Source organism: Apteryx rowi, unplaced genomic scaffold, assembly GCF_003343035.1.
Source record: "Apteryx rowi isolate R43461 unplaced genomic scaffold, aptRow1 scaffold_168, whole genome shotgun sequence".
Classification (NCBI taxonomy): domain Eukaryota; kingdom Metazoa; phylum Chordata; class Aves; order Apterygiformes; family Apterygidae; genus Apteryx; species Apteryx rowi.
Window position 1 is genome coordinate 924,338 of NW_020447952.1, and position 15,882 is coordinate 940,219.

Below are 15,882 nucleotides of genomic sequence, written 5' to 3' on the forward strand. Positions count from 1 at the left end.
CCGCGCGGAGGGGCTGAGGTGCGACTACGGGCTGCTCTTCGGCGCGGCCGAGGCGGACGGGCTCTTCCGGCAGCTGGAGGACGAGGTGGAGTACTTCGAAGGTAAAGGCGACGGGGCACCGCATGAGGGGGACGAAGCGCTGTCGCAGCTGCCCCTGGCCGGGCTGCTGCGGCGCGGGGAGAGCTGCCGCACGGCAGCGGGGGGTTCCGCAGCGTTTGCAGGACCTCGAGAAGCAACGGGCAAACGTAGGTCTGATCCTGCAGAGCTTCCTAGAGCTCTAAGCGTGCGTGCCGAGCAGCTTCATTCACACCCTAACGTTTTCGAAGAACTGAAGGAACCCCGAAATGGCGGTAGGAGTTTGTGGATAAACATAGCACTATTTTACCTCTTCCCAGTCACTTTCGTTCAACAGCAGGACACGATGGGCAGAAGCTGAAGGTATTGCGTTAGTCCCGTTCAACCCTTCGATTGTAAGGCAGCGCTAAACTTGAGCGTCAAGTAGTTTGGTGGGATGGAAACCCTTGAACACAGATGACAGCTTTGGGATGTCGGCTGCAATGTGCCATTTTTATTTTCACACTGTAATTTTAATTCATAGTAGCTCCAAATCAAGGAGTATGTTGCAGTTGGGAATGGTAGAGGGTGATTGATTGTTAATTGCTGTTGATCAGATCCTGATATTTAAGATAAAATATCTTACGCTAACTAGAATGCAGAGTTTGTTTTGATCTCTCTTATCTCTCATTGAAACAGGTGAGCTGACAAAATTGCATGTGTTCGGCAAATGGCACAGCATTCCAAGGAAGCAGGTGACCTATGGAGATCCTGAGTTAACATACACTTACTCAGGCGTTACCTTTTCCCCTAAGCCATGGATCCCAGTTCTCAAACGTATCAGAGACCGCATTGCTTTGCACACTGGGCATACTTTTAATTTTGTCCTTATTAACAGGTATGTCTGATTTCTGGTTGCATCAAGCAACTTCTTGTTCAAATGAAAAATTGCTTGTGCGACACTACTGAGAGATCATTGAGGAGTCATTTGGCATTCATTTCATTGGATTGGTAGAAGAACTAACTAATCTGTTCTGTTCACAGATATAAAGATGGTTGTGACCACATAGGTGAACATCGAGATGATGAGAGAGAACTGGTTCCACGCAGTCCTATTGCATCTGTGTCGTTTGGAGCTTGCAGGGACTTTATTTTCAGGCACTGTGATTCCAGAGGGAAAAATGCAACGCGCCACATTAAGCCCATCAAACTGCAGCTAGCCCATGGTAGTCTGCTGATGATGAAGTATCCCACCAATGTGTATTGGTATCACAGCCTGCCCACCCGCAAGAGAGTGCTCGCCCCAAGAATCAACCTGACATTTCGAAAAGTGATGACTCTAGCTGGAAAGTGAAATATTTAGCAATCAAGCACCTGGTGTTTTGACTTCAAAAAGGGGAGCTTGCTTCCCTCACATAACTGTCAATTTCTTTTTCAAGCACTATCTCTGATGATCCAAGGTATTGGATGAGTTAAACCAGAAGAGGGGACAGTGTGCTTGGTAACTTGCTAATAAATAAATTGCTCATTTAAATGACAAGACTATTGTTCTCTCAGTAACATGTTGCTGTTGCCCTGCCAATACACATTATTTTTAATGACCGATACCCTTGTTTTCTTTGGCTCAGGAAGAACTTTGTTCTCAACTGATCTTAATCTAACCAGTTTTTCAAAAAGATCAAAATATGGTATATCCTTGAAATAGCTGCAAAATGTCTTATAAATACTATAAAGTACAAAAAGGTGTAATCGTTTAGAGTGGTCCTGTAGGTTGATATTGTTCAACAGAATGACACTTTCTTGTATGCTCTGTCAATGAGAGATGGTTTGTTTTTTAAAAATAAAAGACTGACATGAAAAAGAAGAGTATGGAGATATGAATATAGTGAGTGCAACATGACTGGCTATGTATTTTACAGCAACTGAGTTTTGTCTGCATATATTCACTGCTGCTCTACATCTGTTTGCTTGGGAGACTGGGTTCTTTTGGTCAGTGGTGTGCTGGGGCAGGAGGAAGCATGAGGTGCTGCAGCGCAGGGGGACGGCTGCCTCTTCCCGAGGTCCTACAGCTGCATAGACGTCAGAGAACATAAGATTACATCATGGGGAAAGATGGGGTTGTAGAATTTGTATGGACAGCACAACTTGGAAGGCTATAACTTCTGAGAGTATCTGCTTTTTTCTAAATAATTATCCCTAGGGATTCCATTCTGACCATCTGAAGGCCATGACCTCCCATGCTCACAGTGAATCCTACTGAAATGAAGAAAGACCTTCCAAAGCCAACAACAGATATTGAAGAATCAAGCAATGTAAGTACTGAGCAAAAATGTGAACCAGGCTACAAGCATCTGAATTAGTGACTGTCTCTAGCCTGCAGTGGTAGATCTATCCATAACTTCATGGAATTAATGTCTGTTTAGACAATCTGGGACTTCCCACCCTCTCTCAGTACCAGCAAATGCTATATATAACATGAAGAGCTCCTGGAGGAATGTTTCTTATCCAGATAATGTGAACAAGTGCTATTTTTATCAGATAGATACAGTATATGTGGTTTGGCTTATAGCTTGATATTTGTTTCAAGATATTACCACACAGGAACAGTTACTTTTACTAGTAAGTTTGTTCTTTTATTGCTACTGTACAGTTACAAAAATACCCTGAAGGGAAAACACAACTTCAAACTGCAGTGCAGTGGTTTGACTCTAATATACACTTTAAATAATATACACAATAAAACAAGAATAATCCAAATACAGAGATGTCATCTTGGAGGTCTGTTTCCCATATATCTGATGTTTTATAACCTTTTACATTTTATTAACACCTTTTCCACCACGGAAGCTTGTGAATAACAAATACAGCATTCGATGAGCTTCATGTGCCTGCACAGAGCCCACAGAATTCAAAAGGTGAGGGTTAGGTGGCAAATATCTGCAAAAGTCTTTGATGCTCCGATTAGGCTGACAGTATCTAGCATGGCTCAGGACCAGGACCAAAGTGCTGACACTTGCTTCCTTCCTCACAATGAGGGCTAAGCCAAGACCACCTACTCTTTCCTTACAGTGAAAGCTAGAACAAATGCTGTCTACTCAACCCTCATCTCTATAGCCCTTGAGGAAATTTCAGAGTAAATTTGCAGCTGAGTGAAAAAGAGCAGTTTATCAATGTCTTACAGTGACTGTGCTTTCATTCTCATCAAACTGGCCCCTGCTGGAAAGCAGTTCTATGCAAAAGGAAAAGAAAAATATTAAACATGCAAACTTGCAGTAATATGTGGCTTCATGTCACTGTTATAGGCTGATGAGTTTAAGACTGTTGGTCCATTGTGTGCGTATATTCTGACTCCACCGTTACTGCTTTCTAAACAAAGTGACCTGTTCAGATGAACTTCACAAAGATTCACAGAGCTGAAAATCTCTAAACAGACCATGCTGAGAGTAGGTATTGCAGAATATATACTACTGGCAGTGGAAATGTTTTTGAAATTCTGAGGTACAAATGGTAGAATTGTTGGAGCTAGATGCTTTGCATGTTATTTTTCCTTAGGTGACACCCAACACTGCTTTACAGAGCTCCTACTGCACACTCCTGCTGTCCAGAGTGGAGGAGTTTCTCTTCTCTGACCTTTTGCAAGTCTGTTAGATCTTAGTTCAATGGCCAGAATGTTTTTGGCATTTTGCATCCTTTTAGGGTTTTTTTGCCTTTTTGTTATTTTTCCCATAAGTAGAAAGGTTAAAAACATGCTACTGCTACCCTAGTACAGAGGGAGAGGCTTCTCAGGAACTAATATGTCAGTGGATTTATCTAGACTGTTTTATATACTATGAGCATTATTTGGAGCAGGCATTGTGATCCCTGCTCTGGAATGATGTGAGTGAAGTATAGTATATAGGTTTTCATATATATTCATTACTATTCCTATTTTGGTGGGTTTCAAGCCTCCCATTAAAGAACTCTGAATGCTTATGAGCTTCCGGCAGTGATATGAATACATAAGGTACAAAGTTGCTCTAAAAAACTATTAAGACAGCTGTTACCATTTGAAAACTTAGTTGCTGTTTTACATTGAAAAAGCTAGTCTGAGAATAAATCTTTTTTGTCTCCAAGGTACAAGGATAGAAAAGAGCTAAAAATAGTCTACATACTTTATTCCTGATAATTCAGAAGCAGTCAAAAGGGTAATTTTTGCTTCTGCTCCCTCTGTGGTTTGTCTGGGTTTTTTACTCAAACAGTCTAGAGCAGCAAAGTACAACTTACACAGACCTCCATATAAATAGAAGTAAGTAATACAGTGACACCAGTCTTTTCAGACTACTGTACTACTTCACCAGACAAGTGCCTACCAGTCCTGATTCAACTGTGCGTATTCTAACTCACAATGATGCTTGGGTTGCTATACATCTCAGCTCACAATTACAACCAGTACAAGCTATATTGCAAGCCAGACAGCATATATTTGAATGGATGATGAAAAATGGCAGTGTTCAGCATTAAAATGGGAAGGGTAAGTCTAGAACACCAATTACAGTAGCCTTGAAATAATAGCATTAAAAGGTGTAGTCAATACTACAAGCAATATTACTCAACAGTTTCATAGTGACGAAGAAAATTACAATACTGATTGCTAACAAATGCTTCTGTCTCTTAATTTCACCTGAATTCCAAAGATACAGAGCAACAAATCAGTGTCTCAGCTTTTGATTAAAAATTTGATCTCTTTTCCTGGAAAAAGAAAACTGCAGTTTGAATCAGTAGAGGTATTTCTACGATATATAAAGAACTGAAATGTTAGGAAAACAACATAAATAGGAAAGTAGTTTTTTGGATCATGCATGCTACATAGAGATGCCTTGCTTTATTGATCAGCCAGGATATTAAATCTGATTCAGTTAGTAGTTCTTCCTATCATCTTGAGACGTTTATCAGAACATAACTGACATGCAGGAGACTCAGACAATGGTAACGTAACCATTCAAATGAGCTCAAGGCACTTTATTGTTTTTAAAATCATTGCCTTTGATAACAGTAGCTTCCTATCAACCACTTCTGGGGCTCTCCTGTTCAGAAATGTCTGCAGTGAAACGTATAGGATTAAGCATCTCCATCTGAAAACTTACATATGCATCAGGATAAGGAACATGGCCTTGGGAAGTCTCTGTTTGAAATGTCTGTTCCAGAGCTGTGAGGCAGACAAAATACTACTGAAACAGAATAAATGCTTCTCTAATGCAGATACACTTTGGACTGCACAACATTAGCAGACCGACTTTGGGTAGCGTCATTTTGGTATGAAACACTTAACTCCCAGCAGGAGCCAGCCATTGCCATAGAGGAAGGGGAAAGTTAAAGGGCCTGCGGTGGGTTATTTGCATAACAGACAGGAGGTGCAATGTAGATCTCATTAGAGGGATTTTGTCAGTTTTTGTCCTTCTTCAGCTCTCTTAGTCACTCTTCGGCCCTCAACTCCAAACTTTGGTGCTGTACCCTGGAGTGAACACGCTCATAAAAAAGCAAGTAAGCACTAGAAGAAAGGACTTCCTGCAAACTAGCTTTGCGAACAGTGTCATCTGAAATCCATAACCACTGATTGCTGATAGAGAGTGGGTTCTTAGGAGAAGGTGGAGAGCGACGGTAAGTCACGAAGTGTCCAGAATGCATGTCTCCGTGATGAACTACAACTGCCATCAGACGGTAAAGGTATACAGGGGAACTGAAGGGCAAATGAGAAAAAGGAAGGGGTCAGCAACCCTTGCAGATCACACATGCACCAGAAGAAGCCCCAGTTGCTTTGCGTTTAGTTGTAGGGGGAGTTTTTTTAGAGCAAATAGATGGCTCCATGAGAGAGTTCTCTGAGAGAACTAACTATACGTTGGTCACAGGCATGAAAATGGGTGAACATTCTCAAATGGAGGAGCATCAAGGCAGGATTTACCAACAAGTAAAACTGTGGCAGCTCCAACTGAAATTGAGCTTGTTAAATAAAATATTTGGAAAAAAAAATTGAGATCTGTTAGAATTTATGTAATATTTTTAAAAACTGTAAGAATAAGATGAAAAATGAAAGGGAGGGGTAGAGGAGAACAGCAAGAATAAGATGATGGCTATTCAGAAGGATGACTGCTGCAACATGAACCAGGAGATTATGTTATAAGCAAAATTCAGAGTCTACTCCCTTTTCTAGTAGGAGAGAAATGGAGCCAAAGACAACCACTAAAAATCAGCCAAAGAGATGAGGAATGATTTCTGCATGGGACCCAGGATGGATGTTAAATTCTATGACTACACAACCTCACAATAAAGACAGAATAAAAGAAAACAAAATTTGCAGAGACAGAGATTATAAGATAGGTACAAATCTCTAACTTACCTGCATTCAGGGAATGCAGTAAGTGGAAAAGTTCCCGAGGTCATTAAAAATGAAGGGGAGCAGGCACCATTCATAAAGAGTGATTTAGTGCTACATGGCTGCTCTGCATCTGCCAAAGAAAGTAGACAGTAATTTAGCTTATCTTTTGTGTTACAAATATCAGTGATTTTGTTTCTACAGTACCTTTCATCAGAGAATATGAAAGTACTTTACTTATTTTAATTAATTACATATCACAGTACTGTAGAGATGTAGAAGAATACAATATCCAAAGACAGTGGTAATTGTTTCTACATGACAGAAATATAAAAATGACCATGTTTACAGAACCCTTACTACGTGAAATACTGAGTTGCCTAAATGACAGACATAAATTATTACAGATAGATTTTCTAATTGTAAGAAGCTACCGTTCCCAGAGTCCTTTCTGTGCTTGTGCTGAAGTCTTAGTAATCTCTTCTAACAAGATAATCTTTAGGAGGACTTCCTGACTTCAACATGCACTCATTCTTTGGACCTAAAACATGCCAGCTTTATATGTTTTGTTGTTGTTGTTTTGTTTGTTTTTGTTTTATATTTAGCAGAATTGAATTAAATGGTAAAAATTGAACTATATACCTGGAACAGGGTATCTCAATGCTTGCCAGAAAAAGGACTCTACCTGTCCTCTTAGCACACATCCAAACAAAGATGCTGCTTTTATATTCATTCTGCAGACTAGAATGCTTTGTTTATCACTGAAATGTAGAAATACCTGATATATTTTATTTTTAAATTAAATACCGGAAGGTTTTACTGCTGTCCCATCCTTTGTTTCAGAGGTTGTCTCTTCAGGGTTTTTCTGATTCAGATCATTCTGGTTTGATTTATGAACAGGAATGTGATATTTGTAGATGTCCATGATCAGGAACTCATTGAACTGTACATGTTCATGACGTTTCAGAGGAGTGCCTTGGTTTGACCAGCTCAGTCTTTGCAGATGGATACACAAACACTGAGGGAGCTTCAGCAAGTTTCCACGGAAAAGGAAAGTCAAAATACATTTTAAATGAAGAGAAACAGCTGTAAAGTTAAAAGCGTACTAATGCAACTGGGAAGTCTAGTGGATGAGGAAATAAGTCATTGACCTGTTCCCTCATGTGCTACTTTATCTGCATGTAAGCTTACTGGCAATAGTATCTCTAAAAGATGATACAAACCCAGAAACTTGGAGATTTCTAATAATGCTACTACTGCTCTCTAGATGGTAGGATAGCTAATGTTAACAGAGTTTTCTCCATATGGGAGAAGAATCAGTAAAACTACATGCATGTTCCTTAACAACCTCTCTGTCAATCTCATTTAGCTTGTTGATCTGTGAGGCAGAAAACAGGATCGTAATGAGCTGGAGTGAGTTGTTGTAAGGCATTTGCTAATACCTAATAAGCTACGGTTTGGCACAGTGAAAGTGCCATGGGAAAAAAAGTCAAACAGTTATAAATATCTGAACACTCAAAAGTAACACCAGGGTTAACCTCTGTCAATCAGGGTTAACCTGAGGCTCTTAATTACAGACCAATGCCCTGTTGTCCACTGCATTATATGATCACAGAACAAAGAGAGACTCATAATAAGGTCTTCTAATCTAAATAGCACCTGCTGTTTAGCACCATTTTCACTTGTTTAAACCAGCTGTATTCAGAATATTTTAATTTCTTTGAATGTGCAATTGCTAAACAACGTACAAACAGATGTGTATATGGATCACTTCACTTACCATGGAAATCAAAAATTACTGCAAGACATACGAACTGCAACTGAACCAAGCTCATGCTTGAGTGCTTTGCTGAATAACAGTAGAATACTCTCATTCTTTAAGCTATAGACTTCAGTGCTTTGCTGAATTGAGGCCTCAATGCCTACAGATATTTGACAAATGAGCTCACTTTTTCAAGTAAAACATTAAAGAAGTTTAATACCAAGAAGTGGATATCAAGCAAAAAGACTGAAGAAAGAAATTACTGTTTAACAGAATTTAAAATTTGATTTTGAGGGTTAACTTGCCTCACCTTTCCTAGCTTTAATTGTTTAACAAATGTTGTTCTCTGGTTTTCTATGCTCTGCCCATGCAGAGTTCCTTCTGCCTGAATCTGAAATCAGAGGGAAAAAATAAGAGCCATTTGATTACATGCTTTATCAACTTGCACAGAATAATACTGCAGGTTTGCACACTGCAAACAACAGTGATTTCCTATCTAGAACTACGCTCAGTTCATTAATTGCATTTACAATTTCCCACCAACTTTTTTCAGAATCAGAATTAAAAAGCAAAATCAAGTAGAAATGAGCATTTACAGAACAAACACAGATTCCAGATTTAAGTTTAGTCTTAAGCCATTTCTGTTGGTTTTGAAACAAACACTTTGGCTCTATGCTATCATTAAATTACAGGCAACGGTAAAATACTGTTTAAAATGTCAGAACAAGAAACTATCCCAAATATTATCTAAATAATACCTGGCAAGTACAGAATAAAATATTTATCGATTTTGTAATATTAATAATAAATAAAGCTTCAAAATATTCTGTGAGATAATAACCCACTTTAAACATAAGAAATCCCAGGCAGGCTAGAGGCTTCCTGAAGTCACAAACAAAGGAGAAGAGGAGAAAGGAGAGCACTGAAGCCATGATTCTCAATCAGTGGGTTTGAAATAGAGCTAGGTTATAGAAATTAAAATGACATACTTTAGTGCAATTGTCACATACAACATCCTTTACAGATTCAGAGGAGATGAAATGATGGAGACAGTGATCCAGTGTCATAGGACGACCCTTAGTATGAAAAAACAAAGTTATTTGCAGAAGTTTGGGGGTGCATATTATTTAATTTTGTGAAAGAAAAGGTTCTCTTTCACAGAAACTGAAAAATTCCAGGCTGACTTCTTGACAAAACTGACTAAATGGCTTTGAGTATCAAACAAACATAATGTAACTAACTATAGGAATTCTCACTCTGACCTCTACATAGCAGAAATTTAGCATTTTGGTTGTATTTTAGTCAGTTATTCCTGTCTTCCTTTGTAGATTATACTACATACTGCAGGCATGAACAGCATAATCTTTAATGATGGCATAAAACAAAACACAAATAGCAGAAGGTGCGTCAAAATCCCAATCCTAGCAGTCTAGGAGAACATCCTGTAGATATGAGTCACAGACTTTCCATGAATGCAGCTAGTTGTTCCTTGTCTGAAAAGACAAATCTCCCACAAATTTTGCCAAAACAAGCTAAAATACTTAATCATTTGCAGTTTTTTGTAAGTCCAGAAAGAAACAAACCGTTCCCTGTTGAAATCACTTGATTCGAGTCTGTCATTGTCTAACTTACATATCATCACCACAGAGACAGACCTATAGGCCACTTTCTAAGACTGCTGGAAATGCACAGCACTCAGGACATGATCTGGTCTGTTCAAATTATGCAGAAAGGACCAAATACTCCACCATGAGAAACAGAAAACTCTATTGATGCCAACAAAGTCATGCTTGTCATATTAATTTGCCCCAGCCTGTTAACAGAAAGGTACTATATTAGCGCAACAAGATCATTTGTAAAGGTAAGAAAATAAACCGTAGCTACTCATTAACAGTTAGGCCTTAGCATCTTGAAAAGACACTAGTAAAGTCTAAGATAAAGCTATGACTACAAGGCCACAGACAGACTGGCTGGATCACACATCAGCAAGAGATACATACCCACATAGCTGCTGGAATACTCAGTGAGAGACTGTCAAAAGTATCATACCTCACAGGACTCTGTAAGAAAATATTTCACATATCCACTGAGCCAAAGTCTATGACAGTCCAGAAAAACTAGTGTCACACAAGATGAATATATGCTCTCTGCTATCCATGAAGATATTATCTGGGGGAGTAGGCTCAGCAAATCCCACTTTCCTCAGCACAGTGTTGGGGAACACTTGATGCAGGGCAGAAGCTGCTACTCTGCCTGCTTCTGCTGAAGCTGCCCTTGCTATTAAATTTGTTCACAAGTTTTTGAAAGTAAAAGTACTAAACGTACTCTTTAGCTTCATCTATAGATGAGATTTATTTTCTGTATTTTTGCTTTATCCAGGTCATCTTCATCTCCTTGCTCTGGATAACTGGACTGCAACTTAATTTGGCTTTGCATTCGCAATCTCAATACTGAGTGCTGAATGAATAGCTAGTCCTAAAATGTGAGCGAGTTTTCAGTGATACTGAATACCAAATGTAATAAGACCATTATTATTCTGTCTAATAAGACAGTTATTATCCTCACAAAGTAGATCACAATTAATTTTCTTCGGTATATTTTGTGATACGTATTTGTTTCTCATTAATGCTATAAGTACTTAAGTAACAGTCTGAGGTCTCATTCCTGCAAACCTTTGGAGCTTAAATCAACTATGTGAGATGGTTTCACCTCAGAATGTGCTCAGAGTGTTGGGCATCCTTTTGTTTTCATGTATAAGTATTACCAGACACACTTTCTTACACCTGATGACACACATTCTCATACCTGGTGTTCACAGTGTTTGCAAACCATGTTGCTAGTCAGCCTTCCATGAAAAGGATGCTGAGACTTCCAGTGATTTGACATAGGGGGAAGAGAACCTGAAATACAAAGTTGCAATTGTCCTTCTATTTTCAATACATGTGTTCCTCGCTATACTTCCACGTTTTTGGCCAATAGTAACAAAAGTAACTACCTCTCAAACATACTCTGTTCCACTGACAATCAACAGTATTTCATGGCGGAAGATGTATTTGAGTCCAAAAAAACCAAAGACCAATTAATATTATCCCATTAATAAACAAAGTGACTACACTACAACTAAATACTCATATTTCAGGATGGAAAAAACTCACCTCTTGTTCTGCAGCTTATTTGCTTTTGGGTTATTTCTGGCTGCTACAAAGGAAGATAAAAGATTTCAGTAATCCCCCCTTAGAAAGCCTTTAGTATTAAATATGCTCTTATTTCATCCCTGATATGCTTTTCTGACATTTGAACAATTGGGGGGGGGGAGGAGGTCTGTCTCTTTATCACTTTGTATTTTAGGAAGGCCAAAAAAAACTTTGAGATACAACAAACTGGTAATTGACAAAAATGACATTTTTTATAAAATGAACAATTAACCTGTGGAATTCTCTGCCTCAGAGTACTGAAATATGAGCTTAGCAGATTTCTTAAACTTTTTTATATATTTTACACAACCTTCCTTCAGCATTAAGTTGTCCACTAATACTGGGGGGTTAAGATACAACTTCACCTCTGAATGGACTAGTCCATAAATGTCAGTTTTGCAGTTTTCAAACCTCTTTCACGGTCAAGGCTTATAAATAAGAATAACTGCCTACATGGACTGCTGTTCTGAACTAGTATTGCAATCCCTGTATTCAATGGGTTTAGGGATGCAAAAGCCCTCATGAAACTCAGATCACTATAAATACAAAATAGTAAAATACAATTTCTTATTCTTTGATTGCCAGGACTATTGATTCCTTTCTATCAGAATACTAAAGAATAGCATTGTAAATATAATGAAAGCATCTTCAGTTTCTAAATAGACACTTTATACTTTACAGACTTAGGAATCTAGGCAGACTATCAAGTACTTAAGCAAATACTCCTGATAAGGAAATAACATTGGTCACCTCCAGTGAATGCACGTCAAACAAATGTGTGACACGTGGCTGACGTTCCCGTTCATCTTCTAGTGAAGAGGTAAGGACATGAAATAGTTCATGAGCATCCTATTAAATAGAGGCATAAGATTTAGAGGAAGCCAGAACAAAAGACATCAAAACATATCTCAGGAGTATGCATGCACATATGAATCTATCATTGCAGCAGGAAGTTAAAGAAAAAAATATCATTTAGACCCCAGTTCATGTAGTAATAATTATTTGTGCACCTGCTGCAGTTTTGCCAAAAAGTTTTTCTGCAAAGCTAAACCCTATGGCACCACACACTATTAAAAATATTCTGGGCCATATAAACTCAAAGGATACTAAAATACTTGCAGAAAAAAAGAAAAATGAATTCACAAATGCCTGCTTTCCTTGATTTCAATGACAGTATAATTGAAATTATGCTATTTGCTTTGCCTCTGAAACACAAAGGAGAGAGAGAACCACATTTTATGAATGAGACAATTGATCAAGTTCATCAGCCAGCTGCACTTACACAGGGATTGAAAATACTAATAACAAGAGCTAGAAAATTTGTATGCTATATGGAACTAAATTTGGAAACCTTAATGAAATAGAGTACATCCCTAGAATCAGACAGATACTTCAGTGTAGACCCATAATCTATAATGAGGTTTGGGCTGTATCCCTTATATTTTAATATTACTGGCTACACTGTACCAAATCTAATGGTAATTAAGAAAGAGGTTTTGAAGTGCCACCAATTCCATGACAAATATCTAAGCGAACTGAAAACACAATTCATCAATCACACAGCTGTCTTTCTTCACTTTTTAAAGCAAACTTTTCACTACAACGAAGACTCAGATTTGACATTCGGAGCTATTAGTACCATAACTTACATAAGTTATCTGTTATCCTGTATCTAAGCAATGAGGTGTATACCAGGCAGTCTAACTTGAATTCTGTAATCACCTGCTCTTCAAAAGATGAGATCTGCCACCTGTACATTCTTAGAACTTCTAATAAGCAGCTTGCATCCAGGACATCATCTTCTGTTACCTCTTGGCAAGATAAAGCTAGAGACATTGCATTTTAAACTGTTAGATGGAGCCAGTAAGAACAGTTAGAATGCAAATCTGTTTATCTGAGGGTTTAGATTACTTAGGCATAATACAATTGATTAGAGCAGAGTTATTCTTGATTAAGACAGGTCTACAGGTATCATTAGACAATCACAATCAAACTAGTATGTATTAAGAAATTACCATTCTCATCTGACACAGATTAACTGACTGTATATATTTTTCTGATCTAATACAAAGTGAAAGGTGCCTCAGGTAAGTGATACAGAGAGAATAAATGGTACAAACAGTGTCTGAAAAGAAAAATTTTTACTCGTGGGTTGGATAAAAATAGGTACTTCACATGTCACAGAAACACCGGTATTAAAATAGCATCAGCCTTTCCTCATTTAAAAGTACATGTTTAACTGGCACAATTTTTAGTATGAACAATGTCCAAGACACCAAAACTTCCAATGAATTTCCTTTAAAAAACAGCCCTGTGAGGAAAGCCAGAGATAGATAGCCAACAAATTGTTTTAACATTTTGAATGTTTAAATAGGATATAACTGGTAAACGAATTTAGCACAGGGGCAAGTTTGAAACTGGTTACCAAACTGGGCTTACTGGTTTTAATATTTTTATCCAGCACCACATACAGTATCTCATTTGATATTTCATATTTTTGATAAAATAGTATGCTTGGAAAAAATGCTAAAATTAAATTATAATGCATTAATTTTCTTTCATATAGAGTTCTGAGTGCCCATGTGGTCCTCTAGCCAGGTTTGTTTGACCTGCTGGCAGATGCGCACGATCCTTGGTTGGCTGCCCATTGCTGGATTGCCTGGCAGGTCAAACAAAACCTGAGACCTTTCAGCTGCTGGCCAGTGAAATGAACAGCTTTGGGGACACACGCAGCCCTGGGCCAAATGTTATTGAGGCTTGGTACAGGCACCTAACACCTTTTCAATCTCTATTCTTCCGTGAAATTTGCCTGGACTTGGCCAATGAGTTCCAAGTTAATAGAGGACAATAATAAAAAGAAGACAGCAAGACCACATGATCTTCCTTTCTTTAGGAAACAAGGCTGGAAACAATAACTTTTATGCTAAATATTTTCTTAGTTTATCCTCACACAAAAAACTTAAAGTATATAATACCTCTTAGAAGATGCAGCAAAGTAAGGGACAAGTATTGATGCTCAGTGGACTGGTTCTGGTCTGTCTTGTATTGTGCTGTAAATTCCTCCAGCCACTTGATGAAAGATGGACATGCAGATAAGCCTTGCAGCAAAGAGTTCATGAAACAGGTGTTTCCTAAGTTAAGAAGGCCAGGTACGAGCCCTGCAAACATATATGTAAGAGTTTACACCATAAGTCTAGGAAAACATTACTATTTTCAGTAGAAAGTGTTATGTTATACACTAAAATGACATTAAGATGAAATTATTTCAGTTTATTTTGGACTTGCTCACATTAAAAAACTAGAAGACTCTCCTACTTACAATATCACAACCTAAAGTGTTTATATATATGGTGCTTTCTAAGAAATACACTATTATAAAATATCTTTTGAATTTTCTCTGAAAAATGTTCTTTTTTTGATAGGAGTATATTTTCATTACCAACATCAAGGTTCAGGATGATCTAAAAATTACTGTACAAACAGGAATTTAAAACTGTAACGCACTTATTTCCAACTCATAAGGTGGAAGCCACTCCTTGTGCAAGTTTAAAGAGAGCCATAGGCCCATTGCCATGCCGTTGCATACTTCAGCTCAGTTTAGCGAAGTTTTTTCTTTTGCTGAGATTAGTATCAAAGGTTAATAAAAGGCATTTCTATGCAACTTTGCTTAGCAAGAGACTTTCACTTATCTTGTGCTAATGTTAAATAAGAAAACAGTTATTTTGCATTTCTATTTAGAGGGCATTATTTGCTGCAGTTCATTAATGAACTTAACGCAAAACTGATGCATAAGATGTGCCTAATATGTCTGATTTTTCTTTAACTTCAGCCGATACAATTAATAAATGACAAAAGCAACGCAAGTCCTTTATTTGACACAAATTCATTAATTTGTTATATACAATGAGGGGACGCGGTGACCAAAATTTTACATTTCGTAAGAGAAAAGATTTTACTGAAGCTAATAATAATAATAATAATAATAAAAAGAAATAAGAACATTTCTAATCGAGGAGACTGCTGGAAAGAAATTCATAACGCACAGGAGATTTAAGTCTTGGAAATACTTCTCATCCTTTCTGGAAAACGCGCGGAAGAGGCGCTCTCGGGGACACAAGCCGTGGCGCGGCGCAGCCCTCCGCTCCCCCGCTGCCTTCTCCCTACCTTTCCTGCGTTTCTTCCTCTCCGTGATGGGACCCCAGAGAACGTAGATCCCCGCGGCGAGCGCGGCGGCGATTCCCCCTATAACGCCCCAGTTCTTCATCACTTTATGCCTGAAACGGGAAAAAAAACCAAATAAATGAGGGAATGGCTATCCTTGACGGCGCAATAAGCGAGACGCTGAACATATCTAGTACGTGTGTGTATAAGTGTCCGCGGAGGGAGGGCGCGAACCGCCCGGCGGCTCCTGCCGCGCCCCGGCTGGGCCGCTCCGGAGCGGCGCCGGGGCGGGTTTATCTGTCGCTGTCGCGCAGAACGGCGCGGCGGAAGGCTGGTCCCCGCCCGGGGTTCCCCCGCCGGGG

At 38.7% G+C, this 15,882-nt stretch overlaps 2 protein-coding genes across 3 annotated transcripts; one reads left to right on the plus strand and one right to left on the minus strand.

The window, feature by feature from the left end:
- Positions 1-4: 4 nt before the first annotated feature.
- Positions 5-1,908, plus strand: ALKBH2 (alkB homolog 2, alpha-ketoglutarate dependent dioxygenase; the record flags this gene model as incomplete). Its single annotated transcript, XM_026060277.1, has 3 exons — positions 5-101; positions 754-952; positions 1,099-1,908. Coding segments are annotated over 3 exons (606 nt in total), but the record flags the coding sequence as incomplete, so codon positions are not given.
- Positions 1,909-2,661: 753 nt separating this feature from the next.
- USP30 (ubiquitin specific peptidase 30) lies at positions 2,662-15,836 on the minus strand. Of its 2 annotated transcripts, XM_026060331.1 has the most exons (13): positions 15,718-15,836; positions 15,524-15,633; positions 14,335-14,517; positions 13,082-13,185; positions 12,110-12,208; positions 11,321-11,363; positions 10,971-11,065; positions 10,166-10,225; positions 9,155-9,241; positions 8,476-8,556; positions 7,211-7,430; positions 6,428-6,536; positions 2,662-5,770 (listed from the first exon to the last, which is right to left on the minus strand). In XM_026060331.1, exons 2-13 carry the CDS (start codon positions 15,621-15,623, stop codon positions 5,506-5,508), a joined length of 1,446 nt encoding a protein of 481 aa, XP_025916116.1. In that variant the 5' UTR covers positions 15,624-15,633; positions 15,718-15,836; the 3' UTR covers positions 2,662-5,505. The 2 variants fall into 2 exon arrangements, with proteins under 2 accessions (XP_025916116.1, XP_025916115.1); XM_026060330.1 differs by lacking the exons at positions 15,524-15,633; positions 15,718-15,836 and adding an exon at positions 15,403-15,504.
- Between the last annotated feature and the right edge of the window lie 46 nt (positions 15,837-15,882).